The sequence below is a fragment of the Trachurus trachurus genome, assembly GCF_905171665.1.
Source record: "Trachurus trachurus genome assembly, chromosome: 17".
NCBI classification, from domain to species: Eukaryota; Metazoa; Chordata; class Actinopteri; order Carangiformes; family Carangidae; genus Trachurus; species Trachurus trachurus.
This window is the reverse complement of record NC_139900.1, coordinates 11,762,852-11,789,846: the sequence shown is the minus strand read 5'-3', so window position 1 is coordinate 11,789,846 and position 26,995 is coordinate 11,762,852. Positions and strand designations below refer to the sequence as shown.

The 26,995-nt window shown below is 41.9% G+C and overlaps 1 protein-coding gene across 1 annotated transcript; it reads left to right on the top strand.

Moving 5' to 3' along the window:
- Nucleotides 1-5,946: 5,946 nt before the first annotated feature.
- On the top strand, nucleotides 5,947-26,663 carry LOC311000143 (protein APCDD1; the record flags this gene model as incomplete). The annotated part of the gene is made up of 5 exons (XM_083990776.1): nucleotides 5,947-5,995; nucleotides 12,318-12,498; nucleotides 13,927-14,452; nucleotides 23,273-23,594; nucleotides 26,197-26,663. The coding sequence occupies 5 exons, from the start codon at nucleotides 5,947-5,949 to the stop codon at nucleotides 26,661-26,663; spliced, it is 1,545 nt and encodes a 514-aa protein (XP_083846902.1).
- Between the last annotated feature and the right edge of the window lie 332 nt (nucleotides 26,664-26,995).

Below are 26,995 nucleotides of genomic sequence, written 5' to 3'. Positions count from 1 at the left end.
CTCTCCTCCCTTTTTTTTCTTCCTCTCTCTATGTCTCTGTTTCCCGCTCTCAGTCTGGATTGATTTAACTGTACCGTTTCAACTGTCTGTGCAGCAGCAGCAGCAGCAGCAGCAGCAGCGGCAGCAGCAGCAGATGTCGGCCATACTGAAAACCCAACTTGGTGCGGCGCCTTCTCGCCCGGGCTCAGGGCTGCTGCCTCACATGTTTGACTCATTGTTTGGCCGGAGGGAGGGAAACGGAGCGGAGGTGGTGCAGGATCATCGTTCTGCATTTGGAGTCAGTGTTAGCGCAGCAGTGTTTGCAAATACTGTATTTTTTTTTTACACGTTATATCGCACAAGATCGTTTTACTTGTGATGACGGCCGATGAAAACAGTTTAACGAGTTTTCTGCAGTCCGACAAAATAACATGTCGTCGGGGTCGTGTCAGTGTGGAGGGTTTCAAAGTTTTACTGTAAATATTTGTGGGCTCACAGCGAGCTAACACTGAGCAGCGCAGGTGAGGTCGAACGCTTTGCTGTAGGAGGCCGCTGTTTTTTAGAAGCTTAACTCAGACCAGGGGCCAAATGTCAGGATATCTCAGCTTCTGCTGCACAGATTTTAGTCTCTGAACAGAACTGTGTGTGATAGAAAAAAATAGAAAATAAAACATCACACACAGGACAAAAAACAAAAAAGAAAGAAAAGAAGAAGTCCGAGTAAAAAGTTAAGACAAGTGTTTCCGTTGGGATGTTTTTAGTACCACAACTAGCCAACATGTCATGTATACCATTGTGCAATTGCTCTTACACTGTCTTATGAACAGAAATGACAACAGAGCACCAGTGATTTAGGAATTAAGGGCTCAAACCTCGGGGTAAGTGCTGCTGCTGTTCAGTCTTCTCAAAGGAAAGAAGAAGGAAGATGGGAGCGATAAGCAGACTGAGGCAACAACAACAACCACACTGCCATGTTTTCATTTTAAAACTCATCTCTTTTGATGGCACAACTACATTTGGAAACATCGCTGACCCTGTTTTAGTTTGCAAACTCTGGGGGTTGCATTGAAGTCAAGAGACCCTTAAAAACAATGATGATTTGGTTTTATCAGTCTTGCAGAACCAGTGGGGAAAGCAACTTGTATAACAAATTACAAGTATTACTGACCTTGTTTCTTTCTCTAGCAGCTCAGCAGACTTCAATTCTGCATTTTTAACACTGCGGCTGTTTGCTGAGAAACTAATCAACAGCAGAGTAAAGAATCTGCTTCCTATCTGCTTCTCGTTTACACTGTTTACTAATGATAACATGGACAGAGTCAGAGAGGAGCCACGAAGCAGCTTGTCAGTGGCGTAGGAGGTAGAGTTGGTCGGCCAGTAACCAGAGGGATGGTGTTTGTCATGTCCTTTGTCAAGACTTCCTACCCTATTTTGCCACGTATGAATGTTTGGTGGTGGTTTGAGGGACCGTTTGTTTGGTGACCATATTAGCAGCCCAAGCACTTTGGGTATCATGAAAAGCTCTGTATAAATCCAAGCTGTTTTTAAGGGACTATGAGGAGTTTCGGAAAGCGAAGTGTTGTTGCGACGGACGAAAGCGAAAGCATTTGCCAAGAATGTTTTCATTCATCAAGAACGAAAAGTCGGAGGTTCGAGGACGATAAGATACCGTTGTAGTTCCAACCTAAACGATGCCAACATAGTGATCCGGCTGCGTTATTCCCATGACCCGCCGGGCAGCGTCTGGGAAACTGAAACTAGGAAATGCTGGGCGGGTCGACCACTAAATAATAATATCAAAATAACTATAAAGACAAAACGATATATTTATCGAAAATGGACCCATTAACAAGTGTGGGTAACGTAGATTCATCCACATTAATACAAGACTCTTTTATAACCAAAAGCAAACTCCTCAGAGTCTCTTTAATCTTACTGGATTTCAGTCAGGCCTGTAAGTTTGTGCTGAGGTGTTTCTGTGAGGATGCTCTCAATCCCAATAAAACTGCATCACACCTTCCTGTGATGTTGAAAACCTCTTCAGCAACTCTGAAGAAAAAAGTCCAAAGTTTCAGCTCCTCATCAAACCCACAGTATGAGACGGTTACACTTAATTAAATATTTAAAGATATGAATTTCCCCAGAAGTCATGCAGCCTGATTGATTTATTTGGTATATTTTGCAGTTATTTAAAATAAAACTCTGTTGCTGTTGAGTAAAGTTTGGCTGCACAGCATCGATCTGGAAGTTCAACACATCGTTGTAAGTTGCTGTCAGTAATCTATAAGTCAGTGACTCCTCTCTGGCCTGATGTACAGTAACAAACAATCAACAGTTGAACAATTAACATCCCATAACTCAGTGTGAGGTTTGTGTTTCATTGTGCACCACTCCCTCCTCGCTCAGTCAGTCTTGACTTTTTTACAGCACCCTGTAGAAATGACACAAACGTCTACGGGGAGACTCGGAGGAGGGAGGGAGGGAGGGAAGAAGGGAGGCAAACAGAAAAACAGAGCAGTCATCCAGATCTTCAGTACACGGCTTTAATCAGGACCAGGCAGACAGCCACTTTGAAATGTCCCCACTCACATTCATCTGCTCTGACATGTTTAGGGACACAGATGATAAAGGCTTAACGCAAAAAACATGTCAGAAAGAAAAGAAAGAGAGGAAAGAAAGCGAGGAGAAAAAGAGAGGACCAGGAGTTTTTCAGTGTTTACAGGCAAAAAAAAAAAAAATCATCATTGTGTCGCACAGTGATGGATTTTTATAGAATAATATCACCACGTCCAACAGGAAACACAAGAGCAAAAATAACTCAGACGCACGTTTTCACTGGTTTTTACTGTCTCACTGAGCCTTTTGACAATCGAAGCAGCCTTATTTCACATTCCTGCCGAGACACAAAGAAAGTGCACTGGTGCTTTGATTAGCCACACAGGACACAACACAGGGGTCAACACCCCAGAACAAGCCCTCCCAGTTTCACCTCCTTGCCTCCAGCCTCTCTACCCCCCTCTATACCCTTTTCCCTCTCTCTCTCTCTCTCTCTCTATACAGCCACCCTTAATAATAATAAGCCTTCCGGGGGCTTCTTCTTCCAAATCCCATCAGTCTGTTTGTCCGGATCTCGCTCTGCGGCTTTTTCCGGATCCTGAGAGAAAGAAAGAAAGAAAGAAAGAAGGAATTGAGTCGAGGGAGAGAGACAGAGTCACTCTCGCACATCGTGGATCCAGGATTAGGTGGAAAAGAGCAAATTCCACGGAGGAGTACAGAGGGAGGCAGCAGCGAGGGTTAAGACCACAAACAATAGAAATTAATTAGAGCTCCCTCTGTGGAGCATTGCTCTGCTGATTAAGGATTGAAGGATTATTGGATAAGCGCATGAAATAGTGTTTTTTTGTGTGTGTGTGTGTGTGTGGTGGGGCCTCCCTCACTATCACCTCTTTCCATGTGTGTGAAAGCATGGATGCAAACTTTTTTACGCTGCAAGGAAGCACAGGAGGATTTTAAAACATATGCTCACTTGACGCCCGGCCAGTTTGAAGCTGGCCGTAAATCAGAGCTGAACACTTAAAGTTTAAGTCTGTAATCCTGTTTCCAACTAAGTTTCCCTCCTTTTTTTTCTCTCTCTCTCTCTCTTTAAAGGTTGAGAAAAAAAATCATTTTTGTTCCACACTGACTGATAATATTCAACGGACAAGTAGTCGACCGACAGAAAACCACGTCGATTATCAAGTAAAAACCTCCAAATATGAATCGGCTCCAACTTTTTCACTGTAAAATTTCACTGCGTTTCCATGTGTCATATCGAATATCACAGGGTCACGGCATCGCTTCGTACTCTGGGAGCTTGTGGTGGGAATTTTCCACCATTTTATAGACTAATTAATCAATCAATCAGGTGATTCCCAGATGAGTCAATACTCAATATGCAGCCTGTGTGTAAGTTGGCAGCACCGCTTCATCCATCCAGACTCTCTCTGTAATGTTTCATATCAGTGGAGATGTTGACCTCTCTACACAGAGCTAGGAGTTTATTTATCTGTTAACAAGAGCTGCTGCTACTGAGTATGTAAAAAAAAAAAAACAGTTGTATAAATGATGTCACTTGAGTCACTTGAGGGGCGGAAAAGCTGCAAGTTTAAAAATGAAACAAGTCTGAGGGTGTGGCGTTAAAAAGAAGTAGAAGAAGGAAGAAGAAGCAGAGGTTTGCCAGACCTCTGTGGCCTGCATGCTCCTCATCTCTGCTGCGATCCAGCACTCTGACACTACACAATGGCCTCGATTTACATTACACGCCCAACTCTCCAAAACCAAAGTGTCAGTGGTCAAGTTGCACTGAAGCGTGAACAGGATCTTATTCTGAATTCATTAAAACAAGAGGAGTAACCCACAACGCAAACATTATGTTGGTTTTTTTTTTTGTCGTGTTTTTTTCCCCACTATTTAAATCTGTGAAAGTCGGTCGAAAATTGACAGAAAATATGAATATTATGAGGCTTTAGAGGAGAATCAGTGTTCAAAGGCTTCGTCTGGATGAAAGAGGAGGAGCTGCAGTCAGAGTCGCCTGAGGGTCAAAAGATCAGAGAGAAAAGAGCAAAGACACATAAGTTGAATGGAGGCAGAAACTCAAGGCCAAGGTCTCTTTCTCTCTCTCTCTCTCACACACACACACACACACACACACACACACACACACACACACACACACACACACACACACACACACACACACACACACACACACACACACACACACACACACACACACACACAACAGGTGTCGCTGAGCCTCTGTTGTTCTTCCCTCCAGGCACACAGACTACGATGATGAGAGGGTGGATAATTTGAGAGGCCACGGTCGAGGAAAAATGTCCAGCATCCATCATCAGTGATAACAAGGTGGATGTTGGAAACAAGAAATGGTCGCTCTGTTTGGTCTCACCACAAATTAACCACCTGTTAATCCCCCTCCCCCAAAACCCACATGTTTAGGTTAATCTGATGTCTTCTGCAATCTGTAAACCACTTTAACTCAGTGTTGCTGCTTATTTTGCAACAAGAAAGAACAAAAATCCTTCATTTTACCTTGTTTGTGCCTCAATTTTGTTAATAATTAAACTAATTCTGTTGTTTTTTTAATGATATAACCCCCAAAATGTGTCTTTTGGAAGAAACCAGGATCAGTTTGCTTAAAAACAACATGATTAATGTAAAAGATTGATTAAAAAACAAATGAAAACATATGGAGAGGGAGATTTGCAGCATTGCAGTAGCTGACAGAAAAGTTATTTGAATTTATCTCCAGATTAAAAAAGCATCTCCAGGTTCTGCATCTGACTAACACACCTTGTGCACATGGGCGTTTTGTGCAGTGTGCAGTCAGTGCACCTAACGGGAGAAAACTTCAACACAACACACACACATACACACACACACACACACACTCCACGCCCACAAAGTCTGTAGGCTACGGAGGGTAGGAGGAGGAGGGAGACGGGGGGTGTTCAATCCAGTCTGGTGTCTGAACACACGTACAAACACTCCTCCGAGGCGCAGGACGCACGGAGGACGCACGAAGAAACGACCGAGCTGCAGCATTTCCACGCTGCAGCGATACAAACAAAGTTTAATCAGATTTTATTTTTTTAAGTTTGGACTTTGCGTTTTGGTGATTCTTTGTTTTGAAGCTCAGATTCCGCGGGATTTTTCTTCTTGCCTCTCTCTTTCTCTCAGTTTCTTTCTATCCAACCAACCAACCAAGCGGAGGTGTGTTTCTTAGGATGCGCAGACATCACGGGAGTGTGTGCTGCTCCACGCTTTGGATCCATAATGTGAGGATTTGTGTCGGAATTAACAAGGACGCTGCGTAAAAGGGAAGACAAAACAACCTCCACCTCAGTGTGACCGGTGAAGCTCGTTTCAGTCCCCCCTTCACTCCCTCCCCAGCTCAAAGAGTCCGGAATGGGGCCGTCATCTGCGCTGCTGCTGCTGCTGCTCATCGCTGCTCTGGGTAAGAAACTTTTTTTCCCCCATGTTTTGCAGGATGGATTGTTGTTGTGAATGTGATGCTCATTCAGTGTGTGGCGGCGCAACAAGTGTGGAGGATTGTCGGAGTTGAAGCGTCCAACTGGAGCATGTTTCACTCCACGTGTGAATGGAAAACCCGAATGTACAAACAGCCCCTGAAAGCACCTTTGTTGCTTTTGATATGAAAAAAAAAAAAAAGAAGAGATCAGTAAATGTTATGTAGAAACTCCTGTGGGCTTTTATGTGTTCACTTCCTCCTGCAGCCTGCATGTGTCAGGTAAAGCCCCCCCTTCACCTCTGCACACCTGTTAACCATCATGGCTGTGTGTTTGTGTCTGTGAGCACTCATCATAATAATATTTCCTTATGCCACTGTGAGGTAAATGTTTGAAGGCTATAGATAGAGCCCAATAAAAAGCTTCCTCCCCCCGGGGGTAAGTGGGCAGATGAAAGCAACTGGGAGAGTTAAGAGCCACTTAAAACACCCCATTCTTGATGAAAAACCCTGTCAGAGAGAAGCAGAGGATTAAGGGACTGCAGTTTCTGACCCGATCCATCTGCTGCCAGTGACAGTGGCAGGGAACATTTGGCTGCAACTTCAAATGACGGGGTTGAGATAAAACGATAGGCTGCAGTATTTCGTCTTTCCACTTATCCTTAAGTGTGTTTAAGTGAATGTAACGTTCAATTAAGTGGTGTGTGTGTGTGTGTGTGTGTTGCAGCCTTTCATAGTGGCAATGGAAACGCACTGTCAGCTGAGATTAGTGTGTGCTGTAAATCCACATGAGGAGGGGGGAAACTTCATTGAGTCTCATTGTGGAGAGTGAAACAGCAAAAGTTTGAGAAAGACTCAGAAGTGGACTCAGAGATCTTCTGCTGCCTCTCAATACAACCTTTTAGTTTCATTGTTTATTCAGCTATTTTTATGAAAAGTATTTAACTGTTTTCTTTCTGTGTTCAGCTTGTTGATGTTTTTTTTTCTTCTTTTCCTTCCTTTTGGTGGCAGAGTTGGAAAAATGAAGCGTTTTTAGAGTCAAAGTTTGCTCATTACAGCCCAGAAAATATACAAACCGCCGGACTGTGGCAGCAAAAAGAGGAAAAACACCTCATAGACAAGGTTTTCAACCACTTCAAACACAATAACAAGCAGGAACTCGACGGATATGTCATCTCTGAGGCCAAAACAGGTCCTGATGTTTGAGAGCTAAATTGGGGGGAAGTCCGTTTTTTTTATCGAACAACAAACAGAACAAGACATTTTGAGCAAAGTGTACTCCCATTTTAAAAAGTGTGAAGACTAAGGCAGGATGTTTAACAGTTAAATAGCAAAACTTTACTCTAAGATGTGACAGAAACATCAAATAAGGCATCTTCACCAGAAATTATTGCACCATATACAAAGTATTACATTATAATTTTAATGCTGGTAAAGAATATTTTAAACCCGGATTGAGAGGAATATGTGTACAAATACACATTAAATGCACTGCATTCGTCCACTGGTGGTTATTTAAACTGTTGCATACATGTATGTATTATTGGGTTGCGTGTGTGTGTGTGTGTGTACAGTTAACAAACAAGACGCAGAAACAGACTGCTCATAAATGCATCTCAACAAAAAGAGATTAAACTAACTCCTTGTTCAGGCTCGATCACAAACATTGTTGCATGTTTTTAAGTTATTTTTCCACATTGAATTCCAGTTACCATCATCAATCCATCAATCAGCTGTTAGAGTTGACTGGAAATCGAACAAACAAAGCCCCAGCTCCAACCGACCAGGCCAAATAATCAGAGCTGTGATTAGAGAGGCATCAGTGAGAAACTGGCAAAGTCATTTAACGTCAAGTCAAACGAGACTAATTCACAGTGATGTCAGAAATAAACCCAAACAGAGCAGAGGCAGATGCAGCTGAGCTGAGAGCTTGTCGCTCAATCACACCTCAAGCTCCTTGTATTAACTGTCCTCCATCAGTAGATGGAGTTGACCCGTCGTCATGGAGATACAGATGTTCATATTTCCACTTATTTCTTTAATTTCTTTCTTTTTTTTGTTTGAAAGCTTCGGAGCGTGCGTGAAATCGTTGCTCCGTGAACATGTGGCCTATGTGAGTGTGTTTGACTCTGAATCAATCAAAACTGTGTCATGAAGCTCAAAACAGGAGTTATTTCCAGACTTCATGAGCAGCGAGGGCACGCTACGCTACCGTGGCGACGTCGTCTGCTCAGATGGGCTGTGTGATAGCCTGAGGTCGCCTGTTTTGGGCGTTTTAGTGAAATATCTCAACCTCTCTTGGTTGTAGAGACCCGATTGTGTCAAATTTTAAAGATTAACAACGTTATCGTGGACATGTTAGCTTGTTTGGACTATAACATTTAGCCTCTCAGAGGAGCTAGCATAGCTAAAGCAGCATTTTATGACCTTTAAAATCCTAATCTGGACAAACTGACTCACAGCTGCAGCTGTCGGATGCATGTGGAACAAAAAGTACAATAATATTTTAGAGACAAAGAGTAAAAAAAAAAAAAAAAAAATACCCCCCTAAAAAACCAGCACCATCTTTACAGCTGCTCTGCTGCACTACAGTCGTTTCCCACCTCTGGATTCAGTCATTTGGACGTGTTGTGTTATTTTCTTTACCCCCTTTCATTTGGTCTTGCAGCAACGGTCACTGCCAAAACTCTGAGATAACACAAAGAACAGTCCTTTGTCTGGTCTCTGCTGCTCTGGCACTTCTGTTTTTTTTCTTTCCTCCTCCTCCTCTTCTTCTTCTTCTTCTTCTTCTTCTTCTTCCTCCTCCTCTTCTTCCCATAAACGATGTGGAGTCTCTCTGCTTGTCAGGGGTCCCAGTGCTGTTACCTCACCCGTGGGATCAGGCCAACTGGAAATGTTCTCGGTGGTTTTGGGCTCTGGGAGTTTTGTGGGCGCTTTGATTCAGATAGAGAGCAGCAGTTTGGGAAAGCAGCAGTCAGTAGGAGTAGGAGCAGCAGCAGCAGCAGCAGCAGCGAGGGACCAGGAGGTTCGAGTCCAGCCTTTCTGATGATCGCCCTAATGAGGGAGGAGGTTTTTTTTTTTTGTACAGAGAGAGAGAATTAAGGCTCATGGAAGAAACTCCCACCGCTCACACATTCAACTCTCGTTAAAGTGTCGACACAAAGAGATGTATGACGCTTCCTCTTAAAAAGTAATTTTACAAACAAGACTACACACAACCTCCTTTTAATCATTTTCCCATTTATTTCCCTGTAAGCCTGTTTCCCATTTCGAGCTGGTTCGCCCTCTTGGCTTTGATCTCGTGTAACTCCTTAGTGAAAAAAAAAAGATTTGTAACTGTGTTTAAAACCGTTCTAAATAAAGCTCATGTTTCATTATGATTCAGATATTTTTTACCAAGCCACAAGTGATTCTTAAACAAGTGCTCGGTCCGACGATGCCGCCGCTGCTGCTGCTGACTCTGGATCAGTTCATTCGCTGCTATACACAGTATCATTGGTTTTCTATCAAAAACAGATAAATCATGATGATAATGATGTTTTTTTCAGCTTTTTCAATGTCTTTTTAAGTGAAGTGAAGAAAGAAGGAGTCTGCAGCTTGAATGCTGGGAAAGGATTTAATGAAATATTGGATTTCAGCTTTTCTGGATCTTTTCAGAGTCAGACTTTACTGAGCAGCATGAGCGAGGGCCTCTCCAAAATCCTTCAGCTTTTCACAGTAGGCTATCTCTGTTATCTGCATTACTCAGGATCTAGAGGAAGCTGCAGTGAAACATCTGATAATTCAACATCCTAAAACTTCTGTTGTGAAGAAAACCTCACTTTTCTGGATTGTTTGCAGAGTTACCTGCTTCATCTTTGGCTTTCTAGCTCCTCTTATTCACATTTAGACCAAAATCCGATTCCTCACAGTTCATTGAAACAAAATGTCAAATATTTCCCAAACTGAAAAATCAAATATCAAAAGAATCTGTGTTTAATTGACTTTATTCAGAGTTTAGCTGTCCGCACAGCTGATGTGACCGCAAATATATCAAAATTGTATCAAAAATCTGATTTAGCTCTATAATGACATTAAAATGTTTTAAACTGACGTCAGCAACCTCCACCTCCCCCGTAGATACGTCCTCCTGTCGTCATGTGCCTGAAGCTCCAAACTCAGATCACATGAAGGTGACTCCATCAGTTATTAGACAGCTGCTGAAAAAAGACCGCAGATGTTGCTTACAGTTATTTTAATTATTGATTTCTCCAATCAATTGATGACTATAAGGTAGTAAAACATCTGTTAATAGTGAGAATTGACCAGAAAACCCACAGCGACCTCTTCTAAGGTCTGACTGAAAATACTAAACAGACATTAATAATAAACTTTGAGCAGCAGATATTCATATTTGAGAAGCAGAGACAAGTTGATTTTCTGGTGTTCCTGATTAAGAAAATGACTAAATTATTGAAATTGCTGTCAAAAACATTGTTTTGAAGTGCAGTATGAACATATGATGTTAATCGATTCATAATATTGGTAATTTGATCATTTTTACATAGTATCCAGCCCTAGTTTTTTAATTTTTGTCCATCACATTTGAGGAAAGTGCATCTATTCCATTCATACAGCTACATCGTTTTGTGTATTGTGTGTGTTTGTGTTGCCCTGAGCTTCACCTGCCATTAAACCTGTGGTGGTATTTGAGCGGCGGAAACGTCAGTGATGTTTTAAAGTGTGTTTGTATTGCACATCTCACCAGGTTTCCTTTTTAAACTCACACACACACGCTGGTAGTTTCTGCTCTCCTCATTGTGAAAACAAGCTGTTGGCAGCCGCTCAGGATCTTTTCCCCCCGTGGTCCGAGCCGACTGCAGGTGCAAAACACACATGCACGCACACACACAGACCCACACACACACACACACACACACACACACACACACACACACACACACACACACACACACACACACACACACACACACACACACACACACACACACACACACACACACACACACACACATTTAACATGCAGCAAACTCTGAGGCCTTTTCTTTGATTTCTAACAGAGCAGCGTTACTAATGCCACCAGCTGAGTCGGGGGATCAACTGTCCAGTGTTTCCACTGAGCAGCGCTGTGATGTGGTGATTTGCACACAAGCCTGGGCTAACACTCGTAGGAGCTGCTTCGCTGGGTGTAAAACAGCTGGATAAATCTCTGCTCTCCTCGGAGCTTTTGGCTTCTCTTAATCAGATGTTTGTGTTCCTCCGTCGGACGTTTATTAGTCTCAAATTAAAGGCGCGCAGGCGACCGCAGCGGCATTCCTCTGGCGTTAAATGATATTGCCAGGCCAGTCAGGTCTGATAGGGAGGAATTTAATGCAAAGTCTTCATATTTCAAGGTAGATTTTGATGATATTAGAGTATTACATGGAATAAATCCTCCCAGGAATGTGAGCTTCAAGGCTTTTCTTTGGCTCCGGGCTTTGAAAATGCTTTCATTTCCGATATTTTATCCCCCCGTAAGCTCGGCTCATTGTTGAAGGTATTGTTGTTTCATGTGGTGCATCGAGGGGTATATGTGCAGATAGGAATGACCTGAGCTGAGCTGAGAGCCTTTGAATCTCCAGGCTGCTCACGTCCCTTTTAACTTTGTTTACAGAACAGATGTCAGAGTTTGTTGTGGTGTCTGATGCAAGAGCAGAAAGTCACCTGTTAGTTCCTCAACTTTTGGCATCAAAGATTGGTCTTTTCATCACATGATCAGCTCGTATTAACTCATGAAGAGTCCACTCATGCCAGCTGCTGGAGGTCACTGATAAAGCTGTGTAATCCCAGGGTGATATGTGAAAATGATTTAATTAAACCCTCTAAACACTTCAGAGAGAGCTGACTTCAAACTGAAAAGCTGCTGCTTTTTCTCCTTGATCTAAGTGCAATTAACTTTCTTTATTAGCTGCTTTGAAACAAGTTGAGCTTCATTTAATGGGATGTTGAGATCTGACAGAAAAAGCTCAGGAAAAAAAAAAACTAAAACCAATTCTTTAGTTGTTTAAGATTTCAACCTGGAAAAAAAACAGCTGAGGTTGAAACATTGAACCCGAATGGCACGACGCCATGTTTGTGGTTTCGCCATCTCTCATGCTTTCTCACTGAGAGTTTCTCACTGTCTTTGAAGCCTGAAATTTTCCCATGAAACCAAAAAGTCTCATGGCTGAAATCAGCAATCATCCCTTTTTCTAAAAAAAGAACATGAAAATGAAAGATCTCCAGTCCACTGAGTGACACCATCCTTTTCTCATCACTGTTGTTCCCACAGGCTGGGCACAAATGACTGGGCACTACTCAGACGGCCGCTCCAGTCGTCTCTCCCTGGAGAAAACCTTCGGCCGCTTGGTCAAAGACTCCCAGTGCCATCACATGCTGAAGCACCTTCACAACGGAGCCAGAATCACGGTGCAGATGCCTCCAAACGTAGAGGGGCACTGGGTGTCCACCAGGTAAACGACTATGGATTAATTTTTTCCCTGCCCCAAAGGAGTTTTCACATTAATTTACATTATACACAATCTAATGCAACTGTTCCGATATGTTTAGACTAGAGCATTAAAATATGGTTTGTATCCTGAGATAGTTTGGGCCCTCTGTATCTCATAAATATCCTGGTATTTGTGCATGTTCAGGGTCATCATAACAAACTTTCTTTCTTTTCAAATACAATTCATTTCAAAAGCCAAGGTTGCTGTAACTACAGAAAACCTTAAAGCTGTAATATTTGCACAAATCATTAGTATTTTAAATGATGAACAGGGATTGTAATGAGTGATGGAGGTAATTTTAGTTCTTTTTTCCCCCATAAAAGCCATAACTTGTAAACCTAGTGCTTTGCTTAAGCTAAGCATTAAATCTTGAATATCTGAGGTCCTTTGAATGCACCACAGAGCGGCATATTTCAGACTGGCCCCTGCTGGCAACAGGAAAGACTGTGATACTAACACAGAGACATGCAGTAGATTACAGTGATCTCTGAGAAGGTTTTAATTCTCTGCAAAGTGATTTTCCTCCTGTGTAAGAAGAAGGAGATATAAAAAAAAATAAAAGAGGCTGTCTGGAAGGTAAAAACAAAACCACACTCATAAATCTAATGATTTGCTCTAATTAATGGGAAGTGCGATGTGTCAAGTCAACAGGCGAAAACATACAAACTGCCACAAAGCGTGGCAAGATACTTAAAGGGATAGTTCAACATTTTGGCAAATTGGCCCATTGCCATGATAATTGCCATAGCAGTAGGTTCGTTACCTTTATTTGTCGGCTATTTTTAGAACGGTGGAGCGCAGCCGCAAGCTGCTCAGAGCTACGCTACGGAGGCTAATGGGATTTCTTGGTTTCTCTCATCAAACTCATCAAATACACAATCCAACAACTCCAAAACGCTCTGGTGGACAAGTTGTGACCTGCACATTCACCACGCTATGAGATAATAACAGAACGTTACCAGACAGAGTTGTTTTCGAGGTAAATTCAGAGACTGCTTGATGAAAAACTGTCCCTGAAGGCAACGCGCATCAGAGGTTTTGCATGAATTTCCCTCTAAAACAACTCTGTCTGGTAACGTTCTGTTATTATCTCACAGCGTGGTGAATGTGCAGGTCACAACTTGTCCACCAGAGCGTTGTGGAGTTGTTGGATTGTGTATTTGATGAGTTTGATGAGGGAAACCAAGAAATCCCATGAGCCTCCGTAGCGTAGCTCTGAGCAGCTCGCGGCTCTGCTCCGCCGTTCTAAAAATAGCTTGCACCGACAATTAAAGGTAATGAACCTACTGCTATGACTATAGGGATTATGGCAATGGGCCAATTTGCCAAAATGTTGAACTATCCCTTCAATAAAGACTAAACTAAAACTGTTTCTGTTTGCGGTTGCAGCTGTGAGGTGAGACCGGGCCCAGAGTTTCTGACGCGCTCCTACAGCTTCTACCCCAACAACACCTTCCAGGCTCACCAGTTCTACTACGAGGACAACCACTGCACCAAACCCACCTACACGCTGGTCATCCGCGGTCGTCTGCGCCTACGCCAGGCCTCCTGGATCATCCGCGGGGGCACGGAGGCAGAGTACCACTACCACCGGGTGCAGCTGGTTTGTCACACAGCCACCGTGGCCAAAGAGCTCGGCCAGAGGCTCAACCACAGCTGCCGGGGGGCGGCGAAGGGCCCCTGGGAGCCCAACGTGATCTACGAGCTGTGGAGCGAGGGAGGGGGCTACGACTGCTCCAGGGAGCTTAACTTTGCCATGCACGAGCTGCAGCTGCTCAGGGCGGAGAAGCAGTACCTGCATCACAACCTGGACCACCTGGTGGAGGAGCTGTTCCTGGGAGACATCCACACCGAGCCGTCGCAGAGGCTCTACTACAAACCGTCCAGCTACCAGACCGCCCTGCAGAACGCTAAGGTCAGCCCCTTCCTCCATGTCATCTCTGTGTTTTTCTCTTTTGTAGGACAAAAACTACTGTTTATTTAATTCAATTCAAATTTATTTATATAGCACCATATCATGCAGAAGCAGTTCAGAGTGCTAGGACAACATATTAAAAAAGTAAACAGCAATAGATACTAAGACACACAGAAGTTAATACTGTACACACAAAGACAAAGGCTTTGAAGGAGCACAACGTCGGAGCATTTCTGAGATCATGTGGTAGATTGTGGTATTTAGAGCTACTGACCTTGTGTAGATCCTTGGTTTCCATCCTGCAAGACGAATGAGATGATCATGATTACTGGAGAAAATGAAATTCTGCAGCACAAATCTGGCAATTTTTTCCAGACTTTTCTTCACTCTTTACTTTAATATTGAAGAATTTCACTCATTCAAACAAATAATAAACCATCCAAACAAAATGGTACGAGGGCGGCAAATACAGGATTTACTGACACTTCAAGTTGCCCTGTGACACAAACAACGTTATAATAACATCCAGTGTGTATCCTCAAAGTCTTACACATGTGATCAATGAATTTCCTAATTTATAGAAGAATTGTAAATCTATTTTTCTCATTTCTCAATCCATTTTTTTTTACTTGCAGTCTTTTTTCCTCTCTGTCTTTGTTATTTGGTACAGTTTTGATATCCCAATAGTCATGTCCAAATTACAAACCATCAGGGATGCACTCCTGAAACCATTGCTCTAGGCTATAGCGCTCCTAGTGGTCAAAAACTCCACAGGGCACCTTTAAGTTTCAGAGACTGCAGAGTTTGTGATTATTTTTGAGGCAGAGAACTTTCACTAAATCAAGGTAAATTGTTTTTTTTTTGCAAATTAAAACAGCTGCACATGACAATCAATGCAATCAGAGTAAATTCTTGACCTGAGAGTCAAGTTTGTTTTGGCTGTAGAAGAGTGTGTATATATAGTGCAACAAGTCTACGAGCAGGATGAGGGTCCTCTGCGCCCTCAAACTGTCTTCTGTGTTTGTTGGAGCACATGACCGGGGCCGGAGACAGACCTCTGTATTCTGTCCTATATGTGTGCGGCTCAGTGAGTAACCTGTTGAACTTCACTCCCACTGTGCACTGTGCTGAGCCCTCCACGCTGCAGAGAGACCACACACACCAGAAAGGGGCTTAAACTGAGCCTGAAAACATTTTTTATGGGAGTTTATCTTAAGTAGGACAGCTGGGGTGAAAAAATATTTGAAAGGAAGTCTCAGAAATCATTAATTCCCAACAAGTGTAGACGGCTCCAGTGTCAATTTATTATAATCTTCTTGGATAATTGAAAATTTGAGATCTGTAATCTCCAACAACTTGTTGCACGGAGAAGATTAAAACACACAAAACTTTTAACTACGCTCCGATGGAAATCTGATTGTAGGATCAGTGTAGATGACAAGAATTACGCCCTTAAACCCTCATACACTAAACATTTGCACTTATAGAAACCAGAAACTATGCACGCGCACATTTCATCTCCCAAATCTCATCTTAGTAGAAAGAGCTCTTTCTTCCCTCCTCTGTGCTTACGGTGTGTAATTTCTGTATTTACTCTGCTGAGCAGCAGTTTCCTCGCTGGCTGAAACCCTAGAGTGATGTTTTCACTGTCACCCTCCACAGAGATTACAATGAAATCCTGTTCGGGTCTGCTGTCTAAATAAACATCCATTTGTACAGGGATGACGGGGCTTGGTGTTGCTGATCAGAATGTAAACAGAGTGTGGAGTGAGGAGCTGTGATCAGACGAGCTCCCCCGTGGCGCTGTAATGACCACAGCTTCTCTCTTTAAGCCCCTCTGGCCCGCAGAGGCGCAATGTGAAACCGTGGCCTATCTCTGGGAGCGATCAACGTGTGGTATTCCTAGAATTTGGATTCATGCGGCCATATGAATTATTCCAGCGAGCGCATACCAGGTCTGATTTCATGCATGCCTGAGGCTCAAGTCAAAAGTGTTGCATGTGCTCTCCTTCTTTCTCTTCCTCCATCTTTTCTGAATAAAGAGGAAGACGAGGTGTCGGCGGAGCTGAAGTTAAAACACACTCACACATGACTGAAGGAGTCAGTTCACCCAAATTAGACACAATCTCCTCTTCTACTCTTTATTCAAGTAAATGCTTGACTTAGTATTTCCATTTTCCACTTTTACTCCACTGCATTTCATGCAGAAATATTGCACTTATAACCTAACCATATTTATAAAATGGCACTAGCTGCATCACATATTACACTGCAGATCACAAATAAAAAATAAAAAAAACGGGTTCATTCATTCATATTCAAACGACTATAACAAAAATTCAACAAAGCAAAATGTGACCATGTGATCATAAAAGTGTCAGTAATAATCCAATATATTCCAGTCTTGCCTGGGTCAAGTCATAAACCTGCAGAAAATAAATGAAATAACAAATGAAGTTACAAAAATCTAATGATTCTGATTTAATTTTCAAAACAGACCTCTGATACACCAACCAGTCACAAGACTAGAAACAATCAACTGTTTAATGTAACAGCTGATCAGTGTATTACATGATGACACTCATTATTGTACCCTTTTCTGCCTTTTTACTCACTCACTAATAATGTAAGTGTAGGTGGTTCCGGATTAATTTATGAAACGTATATATGTGTGAATGAAATTCCCCTTGTGTTTCTCACAATGTTTTCAAAACTACTTCTTTTTTTTTTAACCAACAACAGCAACGTCTCTTTTCCAGGAACAGCGTCCCCCTCGTTGTGGATAATCTGACGAGCATGTTGTTAACAGTTTTCATTGGACAATTACTTTGGCCCAGAGCAGTCGTAGTACTTCCAGTCTAAACTGTTCAGTGTGTTTTTTTTTCTATCAACAGTAACTGGGATGTTGTTTCTGGAGGGAGATGCTGCTATTGATTTTTTTTTTGATTTTTTTATTTCCCCTGCAAAGCTGCCTTTATCAATATTTTTATATAAACAAAGGCTCAAATAAGGTTTTTGTGCTGTGACAAATTCACATCATTTTGAGCCAACTCTACAGTTCCTCTCAGCTCAATGGAGCCTTTTAGCTTCTTTCAGCTCTTTGTCTTGTTTTATAACACCACAGCTTTAATGTTTCTGTTCAGTTTCATCAACCTCATTATGCAGAAAGTATCAGGGAACTATTCTGTGGCATAATTGCTGCTATGTACCCAGTAAAAAGTAGCACGTATTGGCTAAAGAGCTTGATTTTTGCCTCAGGAGTTGGTGGTGGAGACCAAAAATGGAGCAAATAGAAAGTGAAAATTGTGGTTAAAGGACTTAGATGACCTACAGTAAACATATAAATGGTAACTTTGTGTCTCAGTAACTAAGCTGTGTTTGACTGTTAAACTTTACAAGGTGATGCATCGTGTCACTTACAGCTCGTTGTGCTGCCCCCAGGTGGTAGAAATGATAATATACATTAAATATGCTTTGTTAAATGCTGTGAGTAACTAAATTTAATATATAAGCCTCCATTGTATTTAAATGGAAAAAGACATTTCTGACATAGATAGCCTCAGCACATTAAATCACAGCAGTGATCAGTGAAGAAATGTTTTGAACTGTAATTTGGTTGCACTAACCCTTTAAGCGTGGTAAAATATGCTTCTATGATAATCCAAGCCTGAATTATAGACATTTTTTAACATCCTAAATGTTGAGTAGTTTTATAGTTTTGGTCAGTTTTGGGCCCAGTCGGTCATCAACTCATCACATACTGTGAATTAGGTTTTAAAATCTATATTTTTCTGGTGAACATCAAGAGAAAATACCTCGCCTCCTCCGAAACACAGCGCTGAAAACTTGACCATTGCTTGAGGTTGTAATGGTTTCTTTCCAGGGATTTTTTAAATATTTTTTTATTGCCATGGTGACTATCCCAATCCATTAATCTTACAATGTGTACCCCGCTCTGGTCCCGGTCCAGAACATTTGCCGGTGTCAGCAATTTGTGGTTATTGGGCAGACCTCAGTGGTGATGCAAGAGCAAGGCAGCACTAAACTTTGTTTTTTAAGTTTTTCTGGGTCTTTTTTTTTTTTTTTTTTTTTTAGCTGCTGCTGCGTCACCGAGGCAGAGTAATCACCACGTGATAATGACCCTTGTTCTGTGTTTTTATACTGCTGTTGTTAAAGTGTGTCAGTGTTTGACATGTTTTTTTTTTACGCATATCCCACATGTAGAGATGCATCAAGCTCCCCTGAGTCTGGTCTGTGTGTGTTATGTTTTTCTTTTGCATCTTTGTGACCCCGTAAGCCGCAGAAATACATTTTAACCTAAAGCAATAAAGCCAGTGAGTCCTAGATAAGACTCTTATTATGGATTCCTGTGGGGTCATCTTCCAGGAGAGATGCTTCGTCCAGCTTTTTAAGGATACCCACTTAGAAAAACATGGGCGTAGTGTTTATGCTATCAGCGACAGGCCTCTAAAGAAACACTGCAAAGCCTGACGTGGTTTCTGGTCCTCGTAAAAAGTTGGCTTTGGGACTTATAGGCAGTAATCCCCAAAATGTCCAAATGAAACATGGCTGCCAAACAAAGTGAAATTAACTTGTAATTCTCCTTGATCTGCTGCGGTTTGGATAGTACCTCATTCAGACAAAAGCCTCTGCCCGATGTAGTAAAAAATGAAATGAATGAATGTAATTTATATGAAGCAAACGCAGTAATATCCTCCCTCATATCCTCCATGTTTCTTCACTTCCAGTAAGATTATGAAGCGCTTTTCTCCCGGCAAAAAAACTGAGTCCAACGAGTTACAGCAACAACAGCTTGTGCAAGTTTGACACTGTCGGTGTGACTTATGATTTTCTGATTAAATATTAAGTTTGTGAACCATAGTTTGTTCATTTATAATACAACTATGAACGTGTACGTGTTTGAATCCAGTCAAAAGTTTGTTTGTTTATCCTTTTTGTAGCCATGAAATGATAAAACAACCGATGATCAGTTCACAAATGAATACGTTTGGCAGCTTTGGTTAATTTTCTTTGTCTTAATTAATAGTAAATTGCATAGTTTTTAATGGAAAATTTTCACAATTTTCTGGCCTGTAAACTGAACAATTGATTATTCAAAGGAATACTTCGCAGACTAATCATTAATATGAAATATTGTAGTAATTGCTTTGCACTTTGCACTTATTTTACATCACTGGCCACTGAAGGAAAAATGTTGTACTTAATGTGAAACTGATTGCAAGCCTAGAGTTCAGTCCATCATAAAAAAAAAACTAAAAAAAACATATTTGAGCTTCAAGATGGAGCCGAGATGATGCAAGGAAATTGCAACCACTGTGGCCAAAAGTTGAAGCATAAGACTTTTTAACCAAGGCTATAACACACCCGTCTGAAACCTTTAAGATATAATTAGACATTTTGGGGGAATTCGCTCAAAGGCCTCCCTGCTGAGAGTGAGACCAGACGATGAAAACCACCTTCATGTGCTTGTTAAATACAAAACAAAAACATAAAGTGAAAAAATATGTAAAATTTAGACAGAAAAAATGTGTGTAATCACTTCTGTTCAGACTCAATCCCTTGAAAAAATGTGTTGGATTTACATTTAAAGAGAAGTTTGTTGTCTTTCTTTTAAGATCTTTTAGTTTTACTTTCATTCAGATTGACTGAAGATGTATTTAAACTAGTCTAGAGTCTGGTGGCTCTCTTTTAATGACAAAGCTCAGTATTTGTTCAGAGAGTTTAGAGTTTGCCTTTTAGATAAATTAACTCTATTCTCACTGCTCAATTAATATCTCCTAAGTGTTGGTTTGGTCTGTACGTCCTCAGTCTGCTAAGTTTGTGTCCAGCAGAGACTTCAGGTGTTTTAGCATTAGAGTTAGTTTCAGCATTTAGCTTTGCAGTTAAAAACAAAAAGACAAAAGAAAAACATATTTATTCAATGTGTTTCCTTAATAATGAAGACCATGTTTTCTTTCGTAGTTGTTATTGCAGCACTTTGTGTAGTGAGATAAAAATACATATTGATGTTGTAAATATGGATGTAGCCCTTAGAAAAAGACCTCACACATACTATTCATAGCTTGAGATGATCATCATCATCCATACAACAAGGACATGGTCCAACTACGATCATGTCCTCAGCTCAGACAAACTGTCTGTGTTTTATGGGACCAGAGTTCCTGCAAATGTTTCCAGAAACTCTCTGAGAAAAAAAAAAGTTCAGGTCACCAAAAAGTGAAAAAACATGTAAATTTCATGGATGAAGTAGCTAAATGGTTCCCAGAGATCTTGAAAGTTGATACAAACAATAAGTACAAACTGTTTGTACAAAGACAGTGAGTTTACTACGCACCCTGATGCTTTATTAGAACAACTCGGTAGTGCAGGAAGTTGTGCTGTGTGTTATTATCAGAGGAGTGAGATTAAAGCAGCAGTGTTGGGATGAACTTTCTGATCAATATTTGTTTTCTCTCATAAAGGAAGAATAATGAGTAGTCAGAAAAAAAAAAAAACTTTAATTCAACAGGAAGCTTCTGTGATTCCTTGTTCTTAAAACTTCCAGTTGTTTTGATGGCAAATTAAGTCAGTTTAAACACCTGCATGTGCAAAAATGTGTTTTCTCCCTCTATATAATACATTTCCTGCTCATTCAAATAAACACTGAGATGCACACCAGTGTGTAGAAATGCTCTACACACTCTCTCAGGGTCTGGCCTCTCCTCCAGTCGTCCCATTAACCTCTCACTCTGAGGGTTTGAAGCACTGCACTGGGATTATCTCATCTGTAGGATGTAGTGATACTCCTGTCCCGTCTTTTTTCTTTTCTTTTCTTTTCTTTTTTTCCCTTCCTCTTTTTCAAACTCTATAAATCTCCTGCAGGCATAATGTTGTCTGGGAAAAGAGTGATTGGGTCGGGGAGGTTAGGTCTTAAATTTTGACCACCCTCAAATAACAAAAACTCCACCGCCTCCCTGGAGTTTGGCCTTTTTGGAAGACGTTTTGTGGATTACAGTGTGAAGCCTTCCAGCTCCGAATCCACCAGGACCCTCGAGTCTTTTCTGCAGCCAGAGACACCACAGCTGTCCCGTCTGTGGATCCTGTGATCACATGCTGCTGCTGCTGCTGCTGCACCGAGGCTCCGAGGCTCCGCTTAAAACCAGAAACGATGTGAAGTGAATATGATTAATAGACGTCGGTGGATTTGAAAAGCCCTGGTTTTGTCAGTAACCGGGTGAATAAAGGATTCTCAGTGTTGTTTGTAAGGAGCATGAAAGCTGGACAGGCTGTTTCCTGTGTCATGGCTTTTGTTCGAGGAGACATCTGTCTTTTACTGTAAGATGATGTGATCACTCTGAGAAAATGCTGGAACCTTGTCTGGCTTCCAACGCCCCATAAGGTTCAGACTCAGGGAAATAGTTTTTCCTCCTTCACCTCTGAACCGACGCCAGCCGACCTTTATGTGAGTTTCATGACACAATATAGTGATGATGGATGGAGAGGACGTCCAGCGCCGACAGGTTTCACTGAACACGCTGGACAGACTGACACACACACACACACACACTGATGTGGGTTCATCTCTAAACCTCAGGTCCCTCAGGTTTTATGAACTGACTTCTCTTCTCCATTCAAGCCGAATGGAGATATTATATATGTGTTGAGGATGTCAAGGTTCATGTGATAATGACGCGTTAATGATGCAAATAACATGTTGTGGTAGATTTTAGGGTTTTTAGGGGCAATATTTATGGTTGATGTCAAGTAAAGTTACATTTAAAGCAGTATATTTGTCCATTATTACACCTTTAAAAAATATTCCCTAAGGTACATTAAAACAAATGACTGTTTACATTGTAATTTTATTGGTAACTTATTCTGGAAGTTTATTTTTCACAGTATAATCTAGTTTATTGCATATTCTTACTGTATATTATAATATGTTAATATATTGATTAAGTTGTATTGTTATAACAGATTTGGTTAAGCTTAGTGCTTTAGAAAAATCACCCTAAAATTGTTGGTAATCTGATAGCACAACATTTAATAGTTGTAAAGACGCTATATGAACTTTTTTCAACATATTTTCTACACATAGCAACTCTAATCTCTTATAATCTCCTGCTAGTCACATTGCATTGATAGTTTTAGTTAAAACTATAGGCTACAAGATTTTTACAGTACCTTAATTAAACAGCTTAATTGTGATGGTTTGATGACTTGTTACGAGAGACAGTAGAGGCTCTCTGACTTCCACGAAGCGTCTCTTTGCCAGAAACCAATCTTGCAAGATCAGAGCCTCAGACCTGGTGTGTCGCAGATCTCAACTCGACAGCACCATGATACAAACGTGTCCCTGTAATCCATAATTTCTTGTTTATGATAAATAAGACTACACAAATATTCACCTTATAAGACATATATGATATATAAATGCACATGGCCGGGAGGAGGGTTAGCAAAACACCTAAAAAAGCGACCGAACTTGCATAGTTCCCCTTTAACAATTGAGTTGATAAATTTCCTTTTTAATTCAGTCTCAGTTTTTTGACTTATTAACTCCTGTTTGTTTCTTATTTTTTCACCATAGTGGTTTGTTTTCATTCATTTTTAACTCTTTGATTTGTTTTTCTGCATTTAATTGATGCCACCACAAGGGGGCGCCAAAGCTGGAGATGTTCAAATTCGCCACACAGCGGCTTTAATGCTCTGCTTTCACATTATAGACTATCAATGTTTTTAGTCTCAAAAATATGATAAAACCTGTTCAAACTCCTCTGTTTTGCATTTTAACACCTTCCCCTCTCTCTTTACCTCCAGAACCACGACCACGGCTGCATCGCCTGTCGCATCATCTACCGCTCCGACGAGCTGCACCCTCCCATCCTGCCGCCGCGGGCCGACCTCACCGTGGGGTTGTACGGCCAGTGGGTGAGTCAGCGCTGCGAGGTCCGCCCCGAGGTCCTCTTCCTCACCCGCCACTTCGTCTTCCATGACAACAACCACACGTGGGAGGGTCACTACTACCACTACTCCGACCCCGTCTGCAAACACCCCACCTTCACCATCTACGCCCGCGGACGCTACAGCCGGGGGCTTCACTCCACACGAGTCATGGGCGGGACGGACTTTGTCTTCAAAGGTAACTGAGAGACACTGAGGTTGTTTTTCTATTAGTTGGAAACAAATACAGACATCACATTTCTATTAAAGGGATAGTTCACTCAAAATTCAAATTTTGCTCGTTATCTACTCACCCTCATGTCGACTAAGGGCTGGGAGAAGTTTCAGAGTCCTCCGTGGCTTCTCTGAGGTACAGTGGGGCTCCGTGCAGCACTGCATGTCCATATGACGGTTGCGAACGGGGGGTCACTTTTCTTCGTCCAAAAAGACACACCAAAAAACATCCAAATACCTCCATAGTGCTCGTCTGTAATGTCCCTCTTGTATTGAAGCCCAAACATGAGAAATTGTTCCGAAAAAATCTCGCGCAATTTGCACTGACACAGACAGAGCACTGAACTGAGACACTGGGAGCTTCCGCTACAAACAAGCTTAAAATATAGACTTATTTAATTTTTTTCTGAACAATTTCATGTTGGGGGGCTTCAATACAAGAGGGACATTACAGACGAGCACTATGGAGGTATTTGGATGTTTTTTGGTGTGTCTTTTTGGACGAAGAAAAGTGAGCCCCGTTTGCTACCGTCATATGGCAATGCAGTGCTGCACGGGGCCCCGCTGTAACTCAGAGAAGCCACGGAGGACTCTGAAACTTCTCCCAGCCCTTAGTCGACATGAGGGTGAGTAGATAATGAGTGAAATTTCAATTTTGAGTGAACTATCCCTTTAACTGGAACATTTAAAGATTTGTGCTTCTCTGTTTTCTTAAGTTTAATAACAATAACAACTCGGGTAATAATCTACAATGAAACCCAAATGCACCATCAGTTATTTCCCACTCAGGATGCAGCAGCTGTGTCATTACCTCACCTATTCTATTGTCACTTTTTATCACCTGTGCTCATAACAAGCTGTTTCTGCTGATACCACTTTCTGCACAGTAAATCTGAGGAAACAGAAAAGAGAAGGTCCACGAGGTCCGAGCTCATCATAAAGACTGGAGGCAGTTCCCAGATAACTGAATCTGCAGATGATCAAATCTGAATTAAACAATCAAGATATATCCCGTTAAAAAGTTAAACCGCCACAGCTGCTGGTTCAGCTGTTTCCTTGTTTTACAGTCTTCATGATTTAACAAAGTCAGCCATCTCCTGGTTGTACATGATGGTTCATATTGATCAATTGCTTTAACTGGTATGATGATGAGTCAGGAAAACAGCTGGTTATGAGCACTGAGCACAACCTCACTTGGTTTCCCTCATCAAATACACAATCCAACAACTCCTCGTACATCGGCATACAGCTGAATCTACACTTCTCTGTCAGTGTCGACCTACAGGTGCGTCTCAATAAATCAGAATATCATGGAAAAGTCAGTTTCCAGTAGTTCAAGTCAAAACGCCCCAACCAAGTATTGAGTGCATAATAGATGGACAGACTTTTCAGAAGGCCAATATTTCCATATTAAAAATAAAACTTTTTTAAATTGGTCTTTTGTAATATTCAAATTTTTTGAGATTCTGAATTTTAGGTCTTCATTAAATGTGAGCCATAATCATTACAATTAAAAGAAATTAGACATGAAATGTGTGTAATGGATCTATATAAAGTACTAGTTTCACCTTTTGAATTGAATTACTGGCATAAATAAACTTTTCTTTGATATTCTAATTTATTTAGACACTTGTATGTTTTGACATTTTGGCAAATTGGCCCATTGCCATAATCCCTATAGTTTTAGCAGTAGGTTCATTACCTTTAATTGTCGGTGCATGCTGTTTTTATAACGGTGGAGCAGAGCGGCGAGCTGCTCAGAGCTATGCTACGGAGGCTAATGGGATTTCTTGGTTTCCCTCATCAAACTCATCAAATACACAATCCAACAACTCCAAAACGCTCTGGTGGACAAGTTGTGACCTGCACATTCACCACGCTATGAGGTAATAACAGAACGTTACCAGACAGAGTTGTTTTAGAGGTACATTCATGCAAAACCGCTGATGCTCGTTCCTGTCAGGGACAGTTTTTCATCAAGCAGTCTCTGCATTTACCTCTAAAACAACTCTGTCTCGTAACGTTCCATTATTATCTCATAGCGTGGTGAAACTTGTCCACCAGAGCGTTTTGGAGTTGTTGGATTGTGTATTTGATGAGTTTGATGAGGGAAACCAAGAAATCCCATGGGCCTCCGTAGTGTAGCTCTGAGCAGCTCGCGGCTCTGCTCCGCCGTTCTAAAAATAGCTTGCACCGACAATTAAAGGTAATGAACCTACTCCTAAAAGTATAGGGATTGTGGCAATTCATTTTTATGACACCACTATCACTAATTGTTAGGCTATTAAAAAACGAAGGAACTCCAGTGGTCAGATGAGTTTTAAACAAACCTCTAGAGAAAACAAAGGTACTATGTCCATAACAGCTACAGAGAAGTGTCTTAAACTGTGTTTGACCACTTCACTTTCTTGTCTATTAGACTGTATCCAAATCTCTGAAAATGACTTAATGAGTACAATGTTGTCATAATCAGGTCTTCTTCATCATTTCGTTGACTTCTCATGTTTGATGATTTGAAGTTTGATGTTCCTGCGTCTTCATGTCTTCTTGTGTCCTCCTTCCTCTAGTGAACCACATGAGGGTGACGCCCATGGACTTGGCCACCACGTCCCTCCTCAACGTCTTCAACGGCAACGAGTGCGGAGCGCAGGGATCCTGGCAGGTCGGGGTGGAGCAGGACGTCACCATCACCAACGGCTGCGTGGCGCTGGGCATCCGCCTCCCGCACACGGAGTACGAGCTGTTCCGCATGGAGCAGGACGCCCACGGACGCTACCTGCTCTACAACGGCCAGCGGCCCAGCGACGGCTCCAGCCCGGACCGGCCGGAGAAGCGGGCCACGTCCTACCAGATGCCGCTGGTCCAGTGCTCGGCGAGCAGCCAGACGCCCGACTACGGCCAGAGGGACGACGGCTTCAGGCCTCTGCCGCACCACAACGACTGCACAGGGTGGCACAGAGGCAGCGAGGAGAAACACGTCACTGTGGCTTTGGCTGCGCTCGTCACGTCTGCGCTGGTTTTCTGGCAGAGCTAGAAGAAGCAGTTTGAGCTCGTTCTACACACAAAAAAAAGACACGAAACAAGAGTGTGGATTACAAGAGCAGACTGGGAGACTGCTTAAAAAAACAACAACATATGTCAACTTTTAACTGTCCCTCTTTGATGAGGAGGAGGAGGATGAAGACTGGTGCCCCTGCTCCTCTGAACTCCTCCCCAGCTACCAAAGACTCCCGACACTGCTGCACCACAGAAACTGCACTTTACAGTGGAACCAAAGACTGACTGTGTTTTTCCACAAATATACAAAGATGTCTATATATCCACAGACCTAATGTTTTATACCGCGTATTTACCTGCAGTCACGTC